The sequence below is a fragment of the Neocloeon triangulifer genome, unplaced genomic scaffold (assembly GCF_031216515.1).
Source record: "Neocloeon triangulifer isolate White Clay Creek 2 clone unplaced genomic scaffold, ASM3121651v1 ptg000022l, whole genome shotgun sequence".
Taxonomy (NCBI): Eukaryota; Metazoa; Arthropoda; class Insecta; order Ephemeroptera; family Baetidae; genus Neocloeon; species Neocloeon triangulifer.
In genome coordinates, this window is record NW_026775562.1 from 6709145 (window position 1) to 6728431 (window position 19287).

At 37.7% G+C, this 19287-nt stretch overlaps 6 protein-coding genes across 13 annotated transcripts; 3 read left to right on the top strand and 3 right to left on the bottom strand.

Moving 5' to 3' along the window:
* The first annotated feature begins 8637 nt into the window (after positions 1-8637).
* On the top strand, positions 8638-10792 carry LOC132204670 (ankyrin repeat domain-containing protein 16-like). 2 transcript variants are annotated; one of them, XM_059633298.1, is made up of 4 exons: positions 8638-8810; positions 8978-9105; positions 9204-9845; positions 9904-10792. In XM_059633298.1, the coding sequence occupies exons 1-4, from the start codon at positions 8737-8739 to the stop codon at positions 9984-9986; spliced, it is 927 nt and encodes a 308-aa protein (XP_059489281.1). In that variant the 5' UTR covers positions 8638-8736; the 3' UTR covers positions 9987-10792. The 2 variants fall into 2 exon arrangements, with proteins under 2 accessions (XP_059489281.1, XP_059489282.1); XM_059633299.1 differs by lacking the exon at positions 9904-10792 and having other exon boundaries at positions 9204-9648; positions 9701-9840.
* Positions 9947-11444, bottom strand: LOC132204674 (craniofacial development protein 1). 5 transcript variants are annotated; one of them, XM_059633305.1, is made up of 6 exons: positions 11285-11444; positions 11106-11193; positions 10933-11050; positions 10596-10877; positions 10314-10544; positions 9947-10199 (listed from the first exon to the last, which is right to left on the bottom strand). In XM_059633305.1, the coding sequence occupies exons 2-6, from the start codon at positions 11173-11175 to the stop codon at positions 10103-10105; spliced, it is 798 nt and encodes a 265-aa protein (XP_059489288.1). In that variant the 5' UTR covers positions 11176-11193; positions 11285-11444; the 3' UTR covers positions 9947-10102. The 5 variants fall into 5 exon arrangements, with proteins under 5 accessions (XP_059489288.1, XP_059489292.1, XP_059489287.1 ...); XM_059633309.1 differs by having other exon boundaries at positions 10596-10874; positions 11281-11439; XM_059633304.1 differs by having other exon boundaries at positions 11281-11439.
* A 151-nt stretch (positions 11445-11595) lies between these two features.
* LOC132204672 (smad nuclear interacting protein 1) lies at positions 11596-13241 on the top strand. 3 transcript variants are annotated; one of them, XM_059633301.1, is made up of 4 exons: positions 11596-11827; positions 11888-12077; positions 12122-12507; positions 12682-13241. In XM_059633301.1, the coding sequence occupies exons 2-4, from the start codon at positions 11896-11898 to the stop codon at positions 13008-13010; spliced, it is 897 nt and encodes a 298-aa protein (XP_059489284.1). In that variant the 5' UTR covers positions 11596-11827; positions 11888-11895; the 3' UTR covers positions 13011-13241. The 3 variants fall into 3 exon arrangements, with proteins under 3 accessions (XP_059489284.1, XP_059489285.1, XP_059489286.1); XM_059633302.1 differs by having other exon boundaries at positions 11597-11827; positions 11894-12077; XM_059633303.1 differs by having other exon boundaries at positions 11601-11827; positions 12134-12507; positions 12682-13222.
* A 150-nt stretch (positions 13242-13391) lies between these two features.
* On the top strand, positions 13392-16906 carry LOC132204669 (insulin-like growth factor-binding protein complex acid labile subunit). The gene is made up of 2 exons (XM_059633297.1): positions 13392-14034; positions 14440-16906. The coding sequence occupies exons 1-2, from the start codon at positions 13543-13545 to the stop codon at positions 15331-15333; spliced, it is 1386 nt and encodes a 461-aa protein (XP_059489280.1). The 5' UTR covers positions 13392-13542; the 3' UTR covers positions 15334-16906.
* Positions 15610-16785, bottom strand: LOC132204675 (uncharacterized). The gene is made up of 2 exons (XM_059633310.1): positions 16630-16785; positions 15610-16575 (listed from the first exon to the last, which is right to left on the bottom strand). The coding sequence occupies exons 1-2, from the start codon at positions 16641-16643 to the stop codon at positions 15909-15911; spliced, it is 681 nt and encodes a 226-aa protein (XP_059489293.1). The 5' UTR covers positions 16644-16785; the 3' UTR covers positions 15610-15908.
* A 27-nt stretch (positions 16907-16933) lies between the features above and the next one.
* On the bottom strand, positions 16934-19268 carry LOC132204668 (spliceosome-associated protein CWC27 homolog). The gene is made up of 2 exons (XM_059633296.1): positions 19136-19268; positions 16934-18718 (listed from the first exon to the last, which is right to left on the bottom strand). Exons 1-2 carry the CDS (start codon positions 19147-19149, stop codon positions 17194-17196), a joined length of 1539 nt encoding a protein of 512 aa, XP_059489279.1. The 5' UTR covers positions 19150-19268; the 3' UTR covers positions 16934-17193.
* Between the last annotated feature and the right edge of the window lie 19 nt (positions 19269-19287).

Below are 19287 nucleotides of genomic sequence, written 5' to 3' on the forward strand. Positions count from 1 at the left end.
TTAATTTGGACTCGGACTCTGAGAGCTTTTTAGTAATGGGAATTTATTAGAGAAGGCTCTTTGGATCTGTCGTTATCACGAAAATGGAAAATAGAGCTTTCATAAATAAGCAGAGCTCAATAAAACAGCTTTAGTCAAAAAGGTCAATTTTTCTAATTCAAGCTCGTCTTCCATGACTTTTTGCTATAATTACAGATAGTTTTCACTGGCAAAATTATCGACCTATGTTGCAATTCAGACAGCACTTTTAAAACGCCGTGTCCCCACGTAATATCAAGTCAAGTCATTTATTTAAATAAATATTAACTTTTGTCGACTTTCATTTGCAAATCCAATTCTATAATAATTAATTTTTTTTCAAGATTTCTGATTGCACACTTCATGTTGGAAACTTACAGCAGCTAATAGCTTTTTCTGTGAAAACTGCTGCCGCGGCGCTCGCACTTACCTATTTATTTATACACTTTAATTTGCGGCAGAGTTTAATGTTTTTTACGATTATTATACGCGGTGGCAGGCTGGAGGGTGAAAAATCCTTCCGCCTGCTGCTGCGAGAGAGCTGCACAGCACTTTCTCATTAAATGGCTTTTAGCACTGACTAACTACTATCTCTTGCCCTGTAATAGTTGTAAAACTGGCAACGGTCTCTCTCTCTCTCTCTCTCTCTCTCTCTCTCTCTCTCTCTCTCTCTCTCTCTCTCACACACACACACACACACACTCTCCAGAGACACACGAGCCATTAGCTTAACAAAAAGTGCCCTCACCCTCCCTCCTCCCGTGGATAGGATAACCGGCTGACCGCACGGCCATCTTCCAGCTATTGTCCCGGCCTAAGTGCAAATAATTATCCACCGTCCGGACTTATCAAGCTAATTATAATCACTTGCCCCTCTCTTCCTAATTGCCAGCGGGCCTAATCCCCACTTACAAAACATTAGTAGTACGGAGATTTCCCAAACAAACTTGGTTTATTGCAGGCTGAGGATCTACCCAATAAAAAGAAGGAGAGAGAAAAAGTGGTATAAGAAGTATAATTATTTTAATTTTCAATATGTCATGTTAATTAAATACTTTTTAATTGAACTGTAAAAGAAAAAAAAATAAGTGTCAAAAGTCAAAATCATTAAGCTATTTTATTGATTAATTTATTATTAGAAAACCTGGTTTTCAAAAATATTTATAGAGGAATATATATTTTTTTAGTGTTCTAAACAAGAATAATTCAAATAATATAAGTTTATGCGAACTATGCAACCCGCGTGTGGCTGAGAGAGCGCGGGTTGCCTACTTTGGACGTCTGCAGGCGCTGGGCCGATTGAGCACGGAGCAAACAAAGGCGCTCTCCGAATTAATCCGGCGGCGCGCAGTTTTCCAATTGTCTGTCTTCTCTCTGTCCGTGTGTGTGTATGTTTGTTGTGTGAGTGCTGCTGGTGGGTTGGAAGGGTGTATTACATCAGGTCAGGTGCTGATGTCAGAGATGGAAAAGCATTAAGCTGAGCAAGAGAGAGAAAGAGTCAGGTCACAAGGGATCATCTAATGGAGCGTACAAAAGCGATATCCCCTCTCTCGCGCCAAGCCAAAGCAAGAGAGCCCAAAAGTGAGATGAAGACAAAAAGCAGCAGTCTGTAGTCAGCAAATATAGCCGACAAGAGTTAGCAACGTCGCTAATGTCCTCGTAATCCTTTTCTATTGACTGCTTTCTGGTGGATTTTCTTTCAAAAAAGAGTGCAAGCAAAAGACACGCTGCTTGTATTTTGCTCACCAGGATTGCCTCTCGATAAAATGTAATTTTATCAAGATTTGTTTATTTCGTTCAGCATTGTATACCACATACAATTTATTTTCAACAAAAATTATATATTAAAAAAGATTCCGTTTATTTAGTTCCACTGATTCATTTCTCACATGTCGGATTATTTTCATTAAAAGAATACAAAAAATGTAATTTTGTTTTTAAGTTACCACTCAAAGTAGATTTAATGAAGAATTGAAACTGGGCATTAGCTATTTGAAAAGATAATTATGAAAGGACAGCTGACCTCAAAGGCGACCTGCTCCAGCCTGGAAGTACTTGAAAAACCTTCAGATTACTTGTATCCATGCTAAGTAAATATTAATAGGGAGGAAGTCGTTATATGAATTTCTCCAATTTTTGTATAAAAAATAAAAAATTTCATTAGTTTTGTTTTCATAAATAGCTCATCCTTAATATTTAGCCTGGACGCAGTAAGTACCAGCAGACAGCCTTATGGGTTCAGTTGTCATTTTATTATTTTTCTTCTATTTTAACCAGGTTACAATGTTTTTTTTTCTCAATATCAGAAAGAAGTGAACATTTATTTTCTGATTTACAAAGAGAAAATTTCGTTTTCCTGCTTCTCTTAATTATTGAGCACGCATATGTATGTGTGTTTTAGGCGAAACTCAAATTGATGGGTACATTAAATTTTTTCCATGCATGCTATTCACAAATAAAAAGGAGCGGCCAGCGAGCATTTTTAATAAACGCGCTTGTACTCTTTTTCTCTCTCTTGCTCGCTCGCCTGTTCGTTGGTTGAAAGTTTACACTGACTGCAACAAAATGTTGATGATGATAGTTCTCTCTCTCTCTCTCCCTCTCTCTTTTATTTTGCACTCAAAGCCGTGCCTTTGATCATGTGAATGGCGCTCGCTCAGCATCTTTTATTATTATTATTATTGTGTGCCGCAGAAAAAAGCAGCAGCCGAGCGAGAAAAAAAATATTTATGCCCTTACACAGAATGCACCACGTTAAAGGCGTGCGAGTGAGTTGAAAAGAGTGAAATGAAAAATGTTTTTCATGCAACGCAACTCGCTCGCTCCTCTTGATGATCAAATGAAAATGCCGCGCCCAAACAAAGGCAACACGCTCGTAAGTGTCAATGGCGAATCATCTCTGTCGTTGCTGCTTCCGATTCATTCCCGAGTCCTACGCAATTTAGTAAAGTAAATAATATTCTAAATTACAAAGTTTGATAAAAACGGCTGTATTCGTTTATCCTTCTTGAAAACTGGTTTTCATAAAAAAAAAAATAATAATTAATAATGGCTTTTCCAGTTTCGGTCACGGTCTGCGACCCTATTTGAGCAAACGCGCTGCTCGTCAACCAAAGCTGTTGAAGTACAAAATCACAAAATTTCGAAAGTTATATAGATTTTTATGATATATTCGATTTTGGTTAAATCACAATGTTTTTTTTTTATGTTTAGTTGTGGGTGTTTTTGATTCTGGTGACGTGGTCGTGTCTGACAATGAGGCGTAAAACCGCAGGGCAGACGTGTTTGATGTTGCAATTACCAGCAGCTCAGTCTCTCCGCGTGCTGGCGGAGTGAGAGCGGGCGGGGGTTGTTAGCTCCATTTGGCGGGGCACGTCCCTTGGGAGGCCGAGAGCTGCCGGCTGCGGAGGGATTGATGGATGCGAGATGACATTATCGTATCACGACGCTTGCATCACAAGCAGCCAGGTTGTGTTGCTTTTGGATTGTTTGCAACTCGGTAGCAAGTCAATTTGCCGGCTCGCTGCCTGCCAATATTGTCTCCCGCCGACTCCGGTTAATGCCTCATAAGACCCTCCTTTTTGCTTACACGCTCACAGCAGGTTGCCCACTGAAATCGTCTCACTCGCACCCTTAAATCTCGATGTCAGGCCAATTTTGCAGCTCGCTAACCTTATTTATAATATAAATCAAATAAATCCAAAATCCAGACACACATTTTGTAGCACTGAATGAACAACAAACAACAGACTCTAATAAGCACTGGCACAAATTAAAAGTAATTATTTAAAAATGGATTTTTTTAATTAGCTTCTTGAACTTCATCGCGAACCGCGAGTTGCCATATTCAAGAAAAAAATTAATCTGATTGTTAGAACCTTCAAACCTTGATTCTGGTTCTGTATCAAAATGAAATTTAGTTTAAAAAAAATGCAGATTTTTGCGGAAAACCTGAAACTTGCTGTTATGTTATTGTAAAATATTATGTTCACTGTTTCCGTTACATTACCTACTGGCCATTTTCTGCCTCTCATCCCCGACCATATTATTGAATCTGAATTGAAAAGATCTTATATAATCTCTTCTGGGTAAGAAGAAGAAAAATATATTGAATGTATTATGATGAAAATTTTTATAAGTTAATATTCCCAGTGCCCCTTTTGAGTTTCGCCTAGTCAAAAATATCTTTGCGATGCTAAGTGCCCCTTAATGGATGAGATGCTCGAGATTGTTTTTGCGCCCGCGGGATTAGCAAATTGTTGATGGTCTGCAGCTAGCAGAGTATAACAAGCGCAGCGGAGAGTAAGTAATACACCGTCGTCGGAGCGCGCGTGTGTGCATGAAATATTCCCGCGAGGCACGTGTTCGGTAAATGCCTAAGTAAGAGTCCCAGCTCTCTCAGAGAGAGAAGATATAATTAACGAGCAGCAACTCCGCAGTGCTGCTGTTTAAACGTGCGCCACTCCTTCTGCTCCACCGCACCAACAACTTGTGCGTCAAGAGTTAATTTGCTTCATTAAGATAATACCAGGCCGACAAATGTATGCGACTTTGCTAAGTTAGCTCCACCGCGATGCTTCGCGTCTGAGTACATAAACAACGAAACTAAAGAATTGTTTCGAAATAGAAATTCCTTTCCATCAGCGCGGACTTGGTTTTTTATATAGCTAAAAATAAATATTTTATATAAAAAGTTTCAAAACATTTCTTTAAAGTAAAAAAAAATTTAATAACAATATGTTTCCAGGTGATAAAATTTACTTTATATGCAATCATTTTTATTTTTGAACAGCAGATTTTATTATTCAGAAGTTTTAAATGAAAAAAATGAAACTATTCATCCTCTGTCACCGCACTCACAAAATCTTTTTTTTCATTTGTGTATGAATTAGAGTGTTTGACGGGACTCGGTCCCGACGGGTTTCCCGCAGGACCGGCACCGTTTTCTTAAAGAGCAGCGGGAACGGGACGGGACCGGGAAATTAAAGTTAGTTGCAAAGACAAACCAGTTTTCAATTCCCCGTTCTGTCAAATGAATTATAATTTTCAAGCCAAGTCGAAATTAAAAGTTTTTGAATAGCATTTTTACAATCGCAAAATCCTTTTCGCACTTTCTTTAAAAAAAATATAAATAATCATTTATAAATTAAGAAATCAAGACAATATTTAGAAAGATATAAAATAAGCAACCCGCAGTACATACGAGTAGTGCTATTTGCATACCACGAAAATTGGGTGATAAATAACTGATTGCAGGAATCGGGACTCGGGACGGGTCCGGGAATTTCGTTTTAGGTACTCCCGGGAACGGGACCAGCCGCGGGAAATTTTTTGAAGAAAATTCGGGAAAATTTTCAAAAATTGGTCCCGTCAAACACTCTAATGTGAATGATCTCAATTCGTTTATTCTCTCACAACAGAGGTCATTTGGAACTCAACAACAATTGAAGAAACTGGTATGAAAATTATCGAGCATAAATGTAACATTTATTTAAATGAGATGCAAAGGAAAGCAACTTAGGAAAGCATAGTAAATTTGATTTAAATGGAATGCTAACACTCGAGGTAGATTTCAATTAGATTTAATTCAATATTAGAGCTTGAGAATGAATTCAATATGTTTTTGCTCTGGAGCACGGAAAATCACACAGCAAGTTCGCTATATTTGGGAGTAAACGATCAGATGTTCTGATAATAATTTTTGGCTTTTTCGCTTTTTAACGTGTTTTCCTACAAAAGTAACTGGAGCTCACAGGTAGAATTATTTAGTGCATTTCTCCCTCATAGGGGCAGGCAGAGGGGACAAAAGAATTAACTTAATAATTCCCCCGGCTATGTATTCGTCGGCCAGCCGCAGTTCATACCGGGAAAGGAGCATCGGGCTGTAATGGCCGGCCGGTGATAAATTAAAAACCTTTTTTCCACTTTCCCTCCCCACAAAACCGAGCAAATACACATCACACGTCCGTGTAAATTTGACCAGCGACCGGTGGAGAGGAGGGGGAGGAGAGGGCGAGAAGCCGCAGCAGAGAGAGAGAGCGGCAGGTTTGGTCCCTAGGGCCCCAGAAGCATCAGCCAACTTTAAATGAAACAAAGGGAAAAGTTAAAATGGAATTGTGCTCGCCGAGCATCATCTTCGCGTGTTTGTAGTGGGTATTTTTTTTCCTCACTGTGAGCCACAGCCAAACGGCCGCCTCTTTCTCTGTGTGACGTGCTGGAACATAACGCCGCCCTTATTCTGCTGCAAATGTGACGCGCGCCGACCGTTTTTCTGGCCGTAAAACCTTGCAATTTATGGCGCTGCTTCTCTCCAAAATGCCGCTGCTTGCAATCCTCGGAAAAGCCATTCCGCCAAGACATCAAATAAACTAAACCTTAACCCTTCTCACCATATAAAAATCCAAATTCAAAACAATACGGGCCATCTTCAATACCATAAAAAATAAAATTCTGTGTGTCGATTGGAAAAAGTTTTTCTTTCCCGTTTGAGGGATTATTAGAGAACTCGGTTCAGGTATGCATTACTTGTTGGTGGGGTGGAGTTATGAAAGTAAATGAGGCTGCCGTGGATATCACAAATTCAAATGGTGCGCCAAGATTTCAATATAAAATGCGTTTTGAATTACAAATTTTCTTGGGTTCTGAGAATCCCTGTTGAAACAATAATATTTGAGCAGCTGAATATTTTAGCTTCGGGGCATTGTATTATAATAATAAACTTGTAAATCACCAGCACCAAAATATTGTACTTTACAACAATTTCTAACGTTGTGTTAAACCTCTTGAATTTAATTAAAAAACAGCCCAGAATAATCATGATAATTTTCATAATATGTGAAGTGATAAATGTGATGATACACACATAAACCTTATCAAAATCTAAATGAGAATTATCATTATTCAGGTGTGGACGATCACGGTGTAGACCTTTCTTATGGCGCCTATTAATTTTTTTCTTTAGCATAAAAATATGACTTGCTACATTTATTAAAATTAATTTTTATTTATAAAAAAAAATTATATTTATTAGTAAAGTAGGCTAAACCAACATCAAGCTAGTTTAAGAAATATAATTAGACGATTAAATTTAAACGCACCATTATTGAAGAGAAATTTATATTTAAGAAAACACCCTTTATCATGTAAGAATAAATACCCAATAATAAATGATTAATTAAAATCACCATTTCGGTTCAAATGGACTAATATTCTGACTCCTAACGAAATGGAAATTTGTTATAAACAAATAACTAAGAAATAAAAATGTCAGAAATTGAATCAAACTTTTTTAATGGGATTGTATATATCATAATTATTTGAATACAGTGCAAATAATCTTAAAATCTTATAGTTTATCAGCAAGGATGGACGCGATCTCAAATTTTTGCGATTGCGATCTTGAAAATTAAAAATTGTGCGATTGCGATTGCGATCGCGATCAAAAACGTTGCGATCATTTGCGATCAAATATATTTTTTAAAAATAAATTTCCGAACGTTTTTTTATCAATTCTGGTTTCAGAACGAGGAGTCCGAACAAAAATGAACTCCGTAAATGAAAAGCCTTAGTTTAAGAAATTTTTCTGTCAAATTACCTGAAATTGACATTTTTCTTCCAGATTTAGCATTAAATTTGCCCACATTAAGCATACAAATTTTTCTTTCCTCGATCGCAAAAAGATCGCAAATGATCGCCTGCGATCAACCACCTTTTGCGATTGCGATCGCGATCATCTTTTCAAAAATTGGTGCGATTGCGATCGCAATCAGATCGCGGATCGCAGATCGCTTTTGCGATTTTGTCCATCCTTGTTTATCAGAAAAAGTACAAATGAGTAAAATACAATAAATACATCCCTGATGCAGACTTAAATTGTGGGACATTTCCAGCACAAAAGGAAAACTTAAGTCCCTTGCGACTCGAGACAAAAGGGAATTGAGGCCAAGCTAAAGAGGTCGATGTGCAGTTAAAACAATTCGATATAAGAGACAAAATATTATGCAAAATTTCTGAAATGAATTAGAATTTTGTTTGTTAAAGGAGAACGTGGCAAAAAATATATATTATATATTATTAGTTGTTTAAACTTTATGTTTTAGCATGAAGACCGACGCAGCTCTGCAGACAGCTCTTCAATGCAAATAAGTACGCATGCAACACATACTAACCCGTGGTACGTGACATGATCAAGCAAATGTGCAATTAGTCAAAACACTAAATATTCATCTAGTCGCCAACAGACATCCCATTAGTTCTGCAGGTGTTAATTATGACCAATAAATTTTCGCATTTCCCCATATCCCTCTCTAGTTCCTGAATATACCTGCAGTATGTGTAAATGGATCTCATATAAATGGTTGATACATCTCTCATGTCTCTCTTATGATTTTAATAATTTATTTTGCATAAATATTATTATAATCAATTCCATAATTCATTTTGATTATTAACTTTATATTAATTATTTTCACGATTTGTGACGATTATATTTCAAAATATGCTGCATGATTTACCATGTCTTCATAAAATTGGAACCGAAATTTACGAGTTGTAGTTTCAATATATACCGCATTTCGTAAATGTCTCTAGCGTGCAGAGTCTGAACTGGCTGTAGTTTGGCAGCTGGTCAATTAACTCAAATATAAGTTGGAAGTCCGCACATTCACATAACTTTTGTAGCAATTTAGCTTCTCTAAATGATTTTAAAATTTCAAAATAATGAACAGTGTTAATAATAAAACTGGCGATACACAATTCCATCAAATCGTTCGTCAAGGCTTGGAGGAAACAAGGTTATATCACTTTAAATATCGTTATTATTTATATTGTGGAAATATTTTTCAAGCAAATGTTATTATTATTATTATGTAAAAGTAACAAGAAGAATTTAAGTTAATTATTTTGAATAATGTCAGAATGAAATTTACGCTCATTTGTTAATATTTTCTGACAATTTCAGAATATTTTGCGAAAGCTCTGAATTCACCAAATCAATTTTGGAAGTGAGCAACAATTTAAAACAGAGGCCACTGCACATTGCTGTGGCCTCACAGGACAATGCTCTTGTGCTTTATCTTCTCCAGAAAGGTTGTGTATATTTTTCATTTAATATATACATTTATAAAATGACCCTATATGAAGAGTCATTGCAGAAACTTTTTTACTTACAATCAGTTTTCATTAAGGAGCTGAAGTGGATTCCTTCAAAAAAGGAGACTGGACTTCCCTGATGGTCTCCTGTACCTTATCAGGCCCTAAAGCACACCTGACCACAAAAATCCTCCTTGATGCTGGCGCCAATGCCGAGCTCAAGAACAAAGATGGTTGGACAGCACTGCACCTGGCCAGCAAAACCGGACAGCCGGACACAGTCCAACTCCTAGTCAATCATTGTCCAAGTCTCGTCTTGATTGCTTCTAAAAACGGACGCCTTCCCCTCCATATAGCAGCTCTGAACTGCCACCTTGCTGTTGTTAGGGTGTTAATCAAGGCTGGTGGGACGGACACTGTCCTCTCGCATGACGTTTGCGGTACCACACCTGTCCTGGACGCAGCTACTGGAGGAAATACGGAGATGCTTAAATTTTTCTCAAGTCTCACAGACTTAAAGTGGCACAGAGACAAAAGAGGGTTTGATTGCCTGCACAAAGCAGCACAGACTGGAAATGTTGACATTTTAAAGTTTCTAGTCAGAGAAAATTTTGCTTTGGAAACCGAAACGCTTGATGGATTTTCTGCAATCATGCTTGCCGCTATGGAGAATAAAACAGGATTTGTGCGGGAAATAATTAAATATGGAGCAGCTCACAATACGTCTTCTCGAGACAGTAATACAGATTTGCTTAAAGCGATTAATTTTTCTAAAGGATGATTTATAATTTCCAGTTTTTTCTTTAAGAAGAGGACTTGGGAAAGAAGAACTTATAAGATTGTTTGCCGAGGTTAGGGGAGAATTGTTTTATGTGTAATTTGTCCTTCACAATTAAATTTGTTATCATATTTGCATTCCTTAATGATATTTTCAGATAATATACTGAGCCATACACATGATGAAGATCATTTTTCTGGGAAATTGCAGGTTTTTTCAGTTGTTACTTCGTCTGGCTGTTGCTCTCATTTGTTTTTCAATCTCAAAACGCCGATGATCAGCTCTCTCCAAAAAGTCTTGTCGTTCCAAATATCTACGGAAAAAGCATAATGAAATGCTATAATTCATAATTTTGTTAAAAACTTTTTTAACTTGGCTGGACTTGTACTATTTGAAGAGTAAAATAATAATAATTTGCAAATTGTACCCTTGCTTGCCGCGATTATGGGTTTGGATTTCCTCGGCCAGACCCTCCTTGCTCTTGAAGTTCTGCCAGTCAAGCTTCGATTTTTCCAAAGTGCTGAGTTTGGTGCCTTTGCCCTTTAATTGGGACATAAGTCCAGCCAAACCGCCTCCGCGGCTTCTATGTGCCCCAAAGGTTGGAGGTGCTTGACCACTTGACTGCTGCATTGGCTTCAGGGTAGATGTTCCAGTCAAACTAAATTTAAAAGTTGCATATTCCAGAAATAAAGTTCACATCTCCACTTACACATGCGTTTCTCCGGCAAACTCGTATATTTTTTGTTGCTCTTCTTTCTTGCTGCTATCACCGAGGGGCTTCTCTTCCATACTTTTGAAAGCTGCGTCTTTTTCTTCTTCAGGCTTTTTGACCTCATTGACACCATTACAGAATAATGCACCAGTGTCCTTCTTAAATGCAGCCCAAATATCATCAGCCTTTTTTTTCACCTCCTCTTCGCTCGCTACCTTCACAGCCTTATTCTCCCCAGGATCCTCAGCCACCGTTGTTTTTGCCCTTTTCCTTGACCTTCTAAAATATTTTAGCAAAATTTTTAACAGCCTAAAGAATTCAAGATTAAACTGACCTTGACTTGCTCTTTGATTTGCGCTTTACCCCTGCGTTTTCCTCGCAGTCTGAAAGTGCATTGCTTTCATCCTCATTTTCAGAGCCAGACTCTTCTTCTGAGAGCTCTTGATACTCTCCTGAAATCAACACATAACAATGTTGTGCGCAGGGTTAAAAAATCATGAATCTAACCCTCTGGAACATAATCCTCGTCGTTGCTGCTATCACTGTCCATCTCTTTGTTCTCCTCCGGATTCGACATTGTAGCGTTTCAACGAGACTGAAGGAAAATTCGCTAATTACATACAATTACATAATGTGCTTTGGACTCCAGACGAATTTATAAAAATGGGTAAAAATTACATACATACTTATCTCTTCTTAGATCAAAAAGTAGGTCTTCGAGCGAGCTCACGGGCAACCCTCAACTCTGTCTACGCTGGACACGCTGATCTACCTACGGCTGTCTGCTGTTCTTCTCTCTCTTTCCTCAACTTTTATTTACTTTATTTTGCCGGAAACGCAAAGAATCCTTACAGTGATATACGTGTAAATAGTCGTCTCTCGCTGTTCCATACAGCCAATCAACCCCATCTTCTGCCACTTTGGCCAAGCTCCTCTCTTGGCTGTTGTGTTTGCCACCGCTAGGTGGCCAGGTGATGTTATTTTTCTGGTGCTGTTTGAAGCAGTTTTGGACTTTGGACTGTTTGGAGTGTTGCTTGACTTGCTTGTTGCCTGTTCAGTACAGCAAAACAACGTTTCAGTCAAAATTTAATTAAACTCCAGTGTAAAGTGTATAAACAACGCTTGAAATATTTTTTCAAAATTTGATTGGGAAAGATTCAGAACGCAATTTAATTTTCCCGCTACATCTGATACCATTATTAGCGATTTAAAGTTTACATAACTCTTAGGTAAACAGTTGAAAGTTTGTTTTTAATCCGTAGCATAGACTCAATTTGTTGCTGTTACATATTCAGAGATGAGATCTCCCTCAAGAAAATCTTCCTCTTCATCGCACCATCACAAAAAAATTAAAAGGGAAAGAAGTCGCTCTGCATCATCGTCAGGTTCAGACACCAGAACAAAACACAACCGCAGAAGTGATAAGGACAGAGATGAATCCAGAAGAAGAGAACGAAACCGTGACGAATACAGATCCAGGTATTATCATAAACTGAAATTTCCCTCTGAAATTTTTAATGAAGCTTAAATTTCAGACCCGTCCGAGACGACAGAAGAGACAGGACTGAAGGTAGTGATTCTAGGAGGGGAAGGGGTCGCGGAGGCTTTCGAGGGGGTCGAGGTGGATTCCAAGGTCGTAAAAGGCATGGTGCCGAAGAAGATAATTTTGAATGGGGCAAGAGTGCTCACAGAGAGGAGAAGCCAAAAGAGCAGGTGGATAAAGAGCAGCCCAACTTCGGTCTGTCTGGCAAACTGACGGAAGCCACCAACATGGTCAACGGAGTTGTGGTCAAGTACTCTGAGCCCCCAGAGGCAAGAAAGTCGACCAGGCGGTGGCGATTTTATGTCTTCAAGGGTGACGAGACCCTGCCAACCCTTTACATTCACAGGCAAAGCGCCTATCTTATAGGTTTGTTTAAATTTCTTAAACTTTTATCACAAATAATTAAATTAGAGTTTGCCTTACTGAAAAGTAATTGTGAAATATGTTAAACTTACAAACTACTGAATTAAATCACAAAAAGATCAAATAGTTAATTAAAATTATTTCTAATCTGCATGAAATCCTTTTCATATTTTATAGGAAAGGACAGAAGAGTGGCGGATATCAGACTGGATCACCCCTCAATATCTGCCCAGCATGCAGCCCTGCAGTATCGTCTTGTGAGCATAAAATCAGAAGATGGTGTGAAATCCTTCAAGGCCATAAGACCATACATAATCGACCTTGAATCTTCAAACGGAACTTTTTTGAACAACAAGAAAATCGACCCAAAAAGGTATGTGGAACTGAAAGAAAAGGATGTGCTTAAGTTTGGGTTTAGTTCTCGAGAATATGTGGTGCTTCATGAGCACAGTCAGGGTGACGAAGAGAGCGGGGATGAAATTGTTGACGATGGGCCTAATGCTTAATTCAATTAATAAACTACATGTACCTTGTCTTTATCTAATTAAATTTTTATTTGATCTGAATAGAAAAAATTTCATAAAATGGCAGATGCAAAAAAAATCTGCCATTTTCGGACTAATAATATCTTGTTTATTTAAATTAATTCACAATACAGAAATATCAAAGTTAGACATTATGGACATGCATATTTTGACATAGTTTTCTAATAAATAATTAACTTTAAACATAATGTGCATAAGAATTTTCTTGAATAAAAATAACGTCTAAAGCTATAGAATTTTAAATCATAATCAACTTACCGAAATAATAATTATAATAATAAATAAAAAAATAAAATATATATAATTGCGCATGTCTTAACATCTCATAATTATACTCTCTACATTTTCTGTTAGAAATTCTTTTTGTACATTTGTCTTAAGATTGTTTGCTGCAATCAAGGCCGAGTTACATCACTGGGGTCAATGCAAACGTCACCGGGTCAATCGCTCTATTTTCACTTCCTCGATCCAATCTCTCGCAATCTGCAGCAGCATGCAGACTGTTAAGAACTCTCTGCTCCTTTTATCGTTATTCAACTTGTCTTGCTTGGCTCAGAAATGCCCATCAAATTGCACCTGTCCAGAGCATCCCGAGGACCTCTTCCTATTGGTCTGTCCGGGACTAAACGGACTCATTCTTCCCAACCACACCCTGCAGCTCGACTGTCTGCCAGACTTTGACCCTCAACGGGTACCTTCTCTTCTTCCGTCAGCGCCAGAAGTGTCCCTAACCAACTGTCCGCCTGACGTTTTTGTCTCATCCAACACCAAGAGTCTTTTCATCCGCAACATCTCCTTGCCTGTTTCAAGGGTCAGACTTGGAGAATGGACAAACTTGGAAAAGTTAGACATTTCCAACAACCATCTTGAAATTTTGCCATCTAGGCTCCTCAATGGGCTGAACGGTCTGCGACAACTGGACCTTTCAAGGTGCCATCTGTATTTTATCTACCCTTCCTGCTTCAAAGACTTTGCTCTGTTAAAGGTATTTTTATGGGTTTTTTTTCCACCTTCAAAAAATATACTGAGTTTGTGATTTTAATGCTGCAAATGATATATTTTTTTTACATTTTGCAAATATTTATTGAATAATGTAGAACTCATGAAGAAAATCTACTTTGTCCTTGTTGAAAAAAAAAATGATTTTTTAAACAAACAGCTCTATGCCTGTTTTGATCACGGATTGTGGCCCTATTTCATTCACATTCACACTTTTATAAGTCAGTGAACAGTGCGTTTGCTTATGATATAGGGTCGGTCGTACACCCCGTGACAAAATTAAAAGAGTCGTTTGTTTTAGAACATAGAAAATTCTTCACCCAGGCCAAAGCCTGTTTTCTTCACTCTATATTTCCAATTTCTTATTTTTCTCCAAATTCTTTTCAACCAGGAACTTTACCTGGAGGATAACAGTCTGACTGAAATTGAGGAAAACCAGTTCCAAGAACTTTCCGCCCTATGGCTACTTCACCTTTGGGGCAACCGTATTTCCAAACTCACCAACGCTTCTTTTTTCGGTTTGGGAGAGCTACGCCACCTCGACTTGTCCCACAACCGTATTCATGCCATCTCCTCAGACGTGTTGGCTCCTCTGATCAAACTGAAGCACCTGGATCTGTCCAACAACCGTTTCCAAGTGCTCCCTGGTGACCTTTTGCGGTACAACATTCATTTAGAGGTCTTCAAATTTGAAAGTAACTTCAAAGGATCTCTCTTCAATCCAGACGCAGAGTGGCTTCAGTCCATCGAGCTTCCTCAGGGACTGTTGTCAGATCTTCGAAAACTCAAAAGGGTGTCATTTGCAGACTCTGCTGTGGCTTTCGTCCCGCGATTTCTGCTCCGAGGATCGGAAAGCTTGACCCACTTAGACCTGAGGGGCAACAGACTATCTACCATTCCTAAGTTTTTCCTCCAAGACGTCCAAAACCTGAAATGGCTTGACCTTAGTCACAACAATTTGGAAAACTTGACGGACGACTTTCTGTCCAGAACATCCTCATCTTTGGAGTATCTTAACCTTAGCAGCAACAGTTTAGCAACAATGCCCAAAGGTTCATTTTATGAGTTTGTTTACCATTTGGACGTCCGGCACAACCAGCTAGACAGAATACCGTCAGAAATAGTTGAGCAGTTACGAAAAAATTTGAATTTAAGGGAGTTTTACTTTGTGACAAATAACTTATGGAACTGTGAATTCATTAATACGAAAGAGCTCTTTCGAATTATTACCCAGATTGTAGAGAAGGGTGTCGCGTCTGATTACAAAAATAGATGTCCAGAGTAAAACTGCGCAGTGCAAGCTGCCATTATGGAAAATTTTTAAGAGCCGTGACTGACAGTCTGTGAGATGCAGTTTAAATTAATTTAAAAACTTTCAAAGTGAAAAAGAACAAAATTTTTTAAGAACTATTATAGAAATTTTATTTTGATTAAAAAATTTTATGCAATCTCTTTTAAGAACAAAAAGTCAACACATTATTATATAAAATAATAAAAAATATATAATTGAAATATTTTTCCTTACATTTTATTGCTTTCTCAATTTTTTTCCAAAAAGCCTCTTAAGAAAGTGTATGTGATTCTTCTCTACAATTGCTGTAGTTTCATTTATAACTTTTTGATTATTTGTATTATGTATCTTGATTTGGGTAGACACTGCCTTAATTGTGGTGCACAAATCAACTTCATTTGCAACTATTAATTGATTCCTTTTGACATTAAGAAATAGGTTTGAGATTGCAATTCAATTCTCAATTGAAAATAGTAATGTATCTATTCAATATTTTTTCTCTTTATTGGATGTACATAAACCATGCAGGTGCAATTGTAATATCAAAATTCAAGTTTAATACAAAATTATCACTTTTGCTTGTAGCTTGTTTTGTGACCATTAGCCCAAAAGCCACCTGCGCGTTCGTTTCTCTTTCTTGCTTTGAGTTTTTTGCTAACCTCAGCGCTTCTGACGCTGACTAAATTCATCATGTGGTGGTTCATCAGTTTGGCCTCCACGTTAATTGCTTTCTCTCTTTTCGCAAGAGTGCCCGATTTTAAATTGTTTCCGGGAAAATTTTGCGTCTCGCTTCGCCTCACTGTGACAGGTGTTTTCTGTTTGTCTTTGTTTTGGAGTTTTTGCTGGTGATTGAAAAACAAGTTTTGCGGATTTGGTTTTTCCGCCTCAAGACTTGGGTCATCTTTGGTTTCACTGAATGTCGCTTTTTTCCACTTTTCTAAGGCGGCCGTATTTGCAGTCCTTTTATTAACGTCTAAATATGTCTTCAAAGTCTCAGCAATTTCGTCATCCTTCCCTTTCTTTTGCAACTCTCCAATTCTTGACAACAGCCACATTTCCAAGTGCTGTTTGCCGTGACCCTGGATGTCTAGTTTATTTTTCAGCGATCGCAAAACTTCTTTCAAGAGTGCATCCTTGGTCGCCGCTGTTGTGTCTTCTAGCTGATTCAACGAATTTTTCTCTTCTGCCAATGAGCAGTGGCTTTGCTTTACAAGCCAGAGGCCCGTTACTAAAATACTAGAAAATTGTTAAAATGAATGTTAAAGAAAAAAATTTAAAAAATGATCTCACCACAGCAGCCGCATTAACCTTAGCGATTTGGCTTTCAAATAATAAGTTTCGCAAGTTCAGCACTTCATTATATACAACACAAAACTGTATCTCGCTGAAAGGCAGTTGGCACAGAGTACAGAGTTTGCTTGATTCAACACGGATTGTTTAGGAATTTCCAGCTGCTTATTTTTGATTATTTATTACTGATAATAAAAAAAAGATTGAAGATATGCTAGAATCACAAATGATCCCAAATTATTTAAAGTTTAGAAAGAAAAAACATTATTTATAACATGATTAAATAAAAAAAAAATGATAAATTCCTTTATATTTTTTTGATTTGTTTATTGCATTAGTTCACACTAATTAATAGCCGTAAATATGTTAGAATTTATTTTATTAATAATTAATTGTTTGCAAATATACACAATTTCTAGATACAATGTACAATACTAATTTTGCTTAAATTGCGGTGAGGGTGACTCTCTGATTTTCTCAGCACAACTCCAAATGAATTGTCCACCTTTTGATTTGCCACTTTTTGACCCGTATCGCGCGCTCGATCAGGTCTTGTATTATTCTTTAAAACGACTTCCAGCTACGGTGGATAATTTTACGAATGTTAACTCTTGCCTTTTCTTCTTTGCTCTTCTTAATATTCGTTGGTGCGATTTTCTTGTCTGATGGAAATTGTCTAGGGCTGACTTGAGTTTTACCATGCCGCAGGAATTCCCTCCACTTCTGAAGCAAATTCCTTGTGTGCTCCAGGTCCTCCAGTTTGACAGTGACCTCCGCCTGGGGCATCGGATTTACGCTTAATTCAACTTGTTTTGACTCGTCATTTTTCTTGACCTCCGCAGATGTTTTATCTAAACGACTATTTTTATTTCTCAGCTCTTCGCCCTTTGAGCCTTTGCGTTTACCTCCCTTGAAAACGCTTTTCAAGCGATTTGTAAAAAGTTCTGAATTCTTTGGCGCTTTATCTTTGTTTGGGCGTCCTAATCGCTTATTTTCCTTGATTTTATCACTTTTATCCTCTCTATATTTCCTCCCTTTGAATTTTTTCTTTTTCGAGCCCTTTTCCTTCTTGTCCTCACGATTTCCCTTTTGGTTCCTTATTATTACCTCTTCTCGATTTCGCGATTTTGTGGGAGTTTCCATTTCCGATAAGTAATCTGGTCTTATGACCTTTTCATTTTGCCCCTTCCGCAGCACTTTCTTCCAATGTTGTACGCTATTTTTCCTGCCTTGATTAGGCAAAATCGCCATGGACGGCTTGACCTTTGTGAGAGCTTCTTCCTGTTCCCTCAAATTTTGACTTTCCATTTTCAACTCTTGGACCTCAACCGTCTTTGATTTGTTAGCCCTGGTTTCTCTTGAGTCAGAGGACCATTGGGCGTCCTTCTCATGAGACCTGTGACCACCCTTCAGGTGGTTCAAATACGCTTCAAGCTGCTTTTCCACCCAACTGTCCCAAGATTCAGAATTCTCCTGTGACAAAACTTTCATCAGCTCTTCTGAGTTGGAGCTCTCATCATTTTGGTCATCGTTCTTCAAATTGTTGGCCAAGGTCTTCATATCCCAATTTTCTGGGTCGTCATCCACATAATTGACCACCTTTGGGTCATCGTCGTCCCCGTCCTCCTCAGCGATAAAAAGCTCATCACCATCTTTGTCAATTATCCCTTTGGATTGGAGGTAACTCAGGTACTCGTTATTCAACCCATAATCCCATTCCTGCTCTTTTTCGAAGTTGTTGGCAGCGTTTTGTTTATGCTTGTTGATGTTTGACGCGCTAGAATCGTTTTCCGGAAGGAGACTGTCCGGAATCATTTGCACCACCAATGGCTCTGGAGCTGCTGGATTGAAGGGCTTTTCGGTGCTTGAAATATCTAGCACTTGGAAGGGTGGTTTTGTGTAAAACTTCTCATTCGTTTTCGAGCTTTTACTTTCAGAAGTAAAGCTGTTGTTATTCAGATGGGAAACTTCACGTATTTGGTGATCCTCTGAAGTTATTGAAAAGGTGTCCTGAAATTCTTGCAAAGTTGGAAATTCTTCATTTTGGGCGACTAACCCTTGCGCTAAGATCAGTGTTGCAATTAGTAATCTGAAATATAAAATTTATTTTAATTTGAGAGCTGATTAGAATATTTTAAATTAGAAATTTTCCTTTAGAAAAATAATTAATTAGATTACTTAGATTCGCGATTATAAATATATAAATTTTTAAAAATATAATACACTTTTCTATTTGAATTGAATTCAGCTTGTATTTCTCCAAACATGTCAAAAAATTTAATTATAAAAATTTCTTGGGAGAAAAATAGGCACAGTGCTAGTGAACAACTCACTGAAACTCATAATCAAGCATTTACCGGGAGGCGATAAATACCTGAATATTTGCCGCACTGCAGCCCAAACTACAAAAAGATATTTTGAAAATAAAATACTATAGTAGGTAATTAAAAAATATATAAATAATTTATCAAGTAAATCTTTTATAAAAATAGTTTGCTTTACTTACTCCAATTTGGTCATTTTAACTGCAGTCAGAACGACGCATCCACAACCACCATTCTACTGGAAGCTCAACGCAACTCGAATAACTTAATTTTCATTGAGTTTGTTTTTGGCGGAAGCTTACTTCTAGCTATCTTAATCTCCAAGATAAAAAAA

Bases quoted from the DNA above. Each gene is read 5' to 3' on its own strand.
- LOC132204669 (XM_059633297.1), top strand. From the start codon at position 13,543: ATGCAGACTGTTAAGAACTCTCTGCTCCTTTTATCGTTATTCAACTTG. The intron at 14,035-14,439 runs GTATTTTTATGG...CTTTTCAACCAG, and splicing joins AAGACTTTGCTCTGTTAAAG to GAACTTTACCTGGAGGATAA.
- LOC132204672 (XM_059633301.1), top strand. From the start codon at position 11,896: ATGAGATCTCCCTCAAGAAAATCTTCCTCTTCATCGCACCATCACAAA. The intron at 12,078-12,121 runs GTATTATCATAA...TTTTTAATGAAG, and splicing joins CGTGACGAATACAGATCCAG to CTTAAATTTCAGACCCGTCC. The intron at 12,508-12,681 runs GTTTGTTTAAAT...CATATTTTATAG, and splicing joins GCAAAGCGCCTATCTTATAG to GAAAGGACAGAAGAGTGGCG.
- LOC132204670 (XM_059633298.1), top strand. From the start codon at position 8,737: ATGAACAGTGTTAATAATAAAACTGGCGATACACAATTCCATCAAATC. The intron at 8,811-8,977 runs GTTATATCACTT...TGACAATTTCAG, and splicing joins CAAGGCTTGGAGGAAACAAG to AATATTTTGCGAAAGCTCTG. The intron at 9,846-9,903 runs GTAATACAGATT...TATAATTTCCAG, and splicing joins CAATACGTCTTCTCGAGACA to TTTTTTCTTTAAGAAGAGGA.
- LOC132204674 (XM_059633305.1), bottom strand. From the start codon at position 11,175: ATGTCGAATCCGGAGGAGAACAAAGAGATGGACAGTGATAGCAGCAAC. The intron at 10,878-10,932 runs GTCAGTTTAATC...AAAATATTTTAG, and splicing joins AAATCAAAGAGCAAGTCAAG to AAGGTCAAGGAAAAGGGCAA. The intron at 10,200-10,313 runs GTACAATTTGCA...CTTTTTCCGTAG, and splicing joins CATAATCGCGGCAAGCAAGG to ATATTTGGAACGACAAGACT.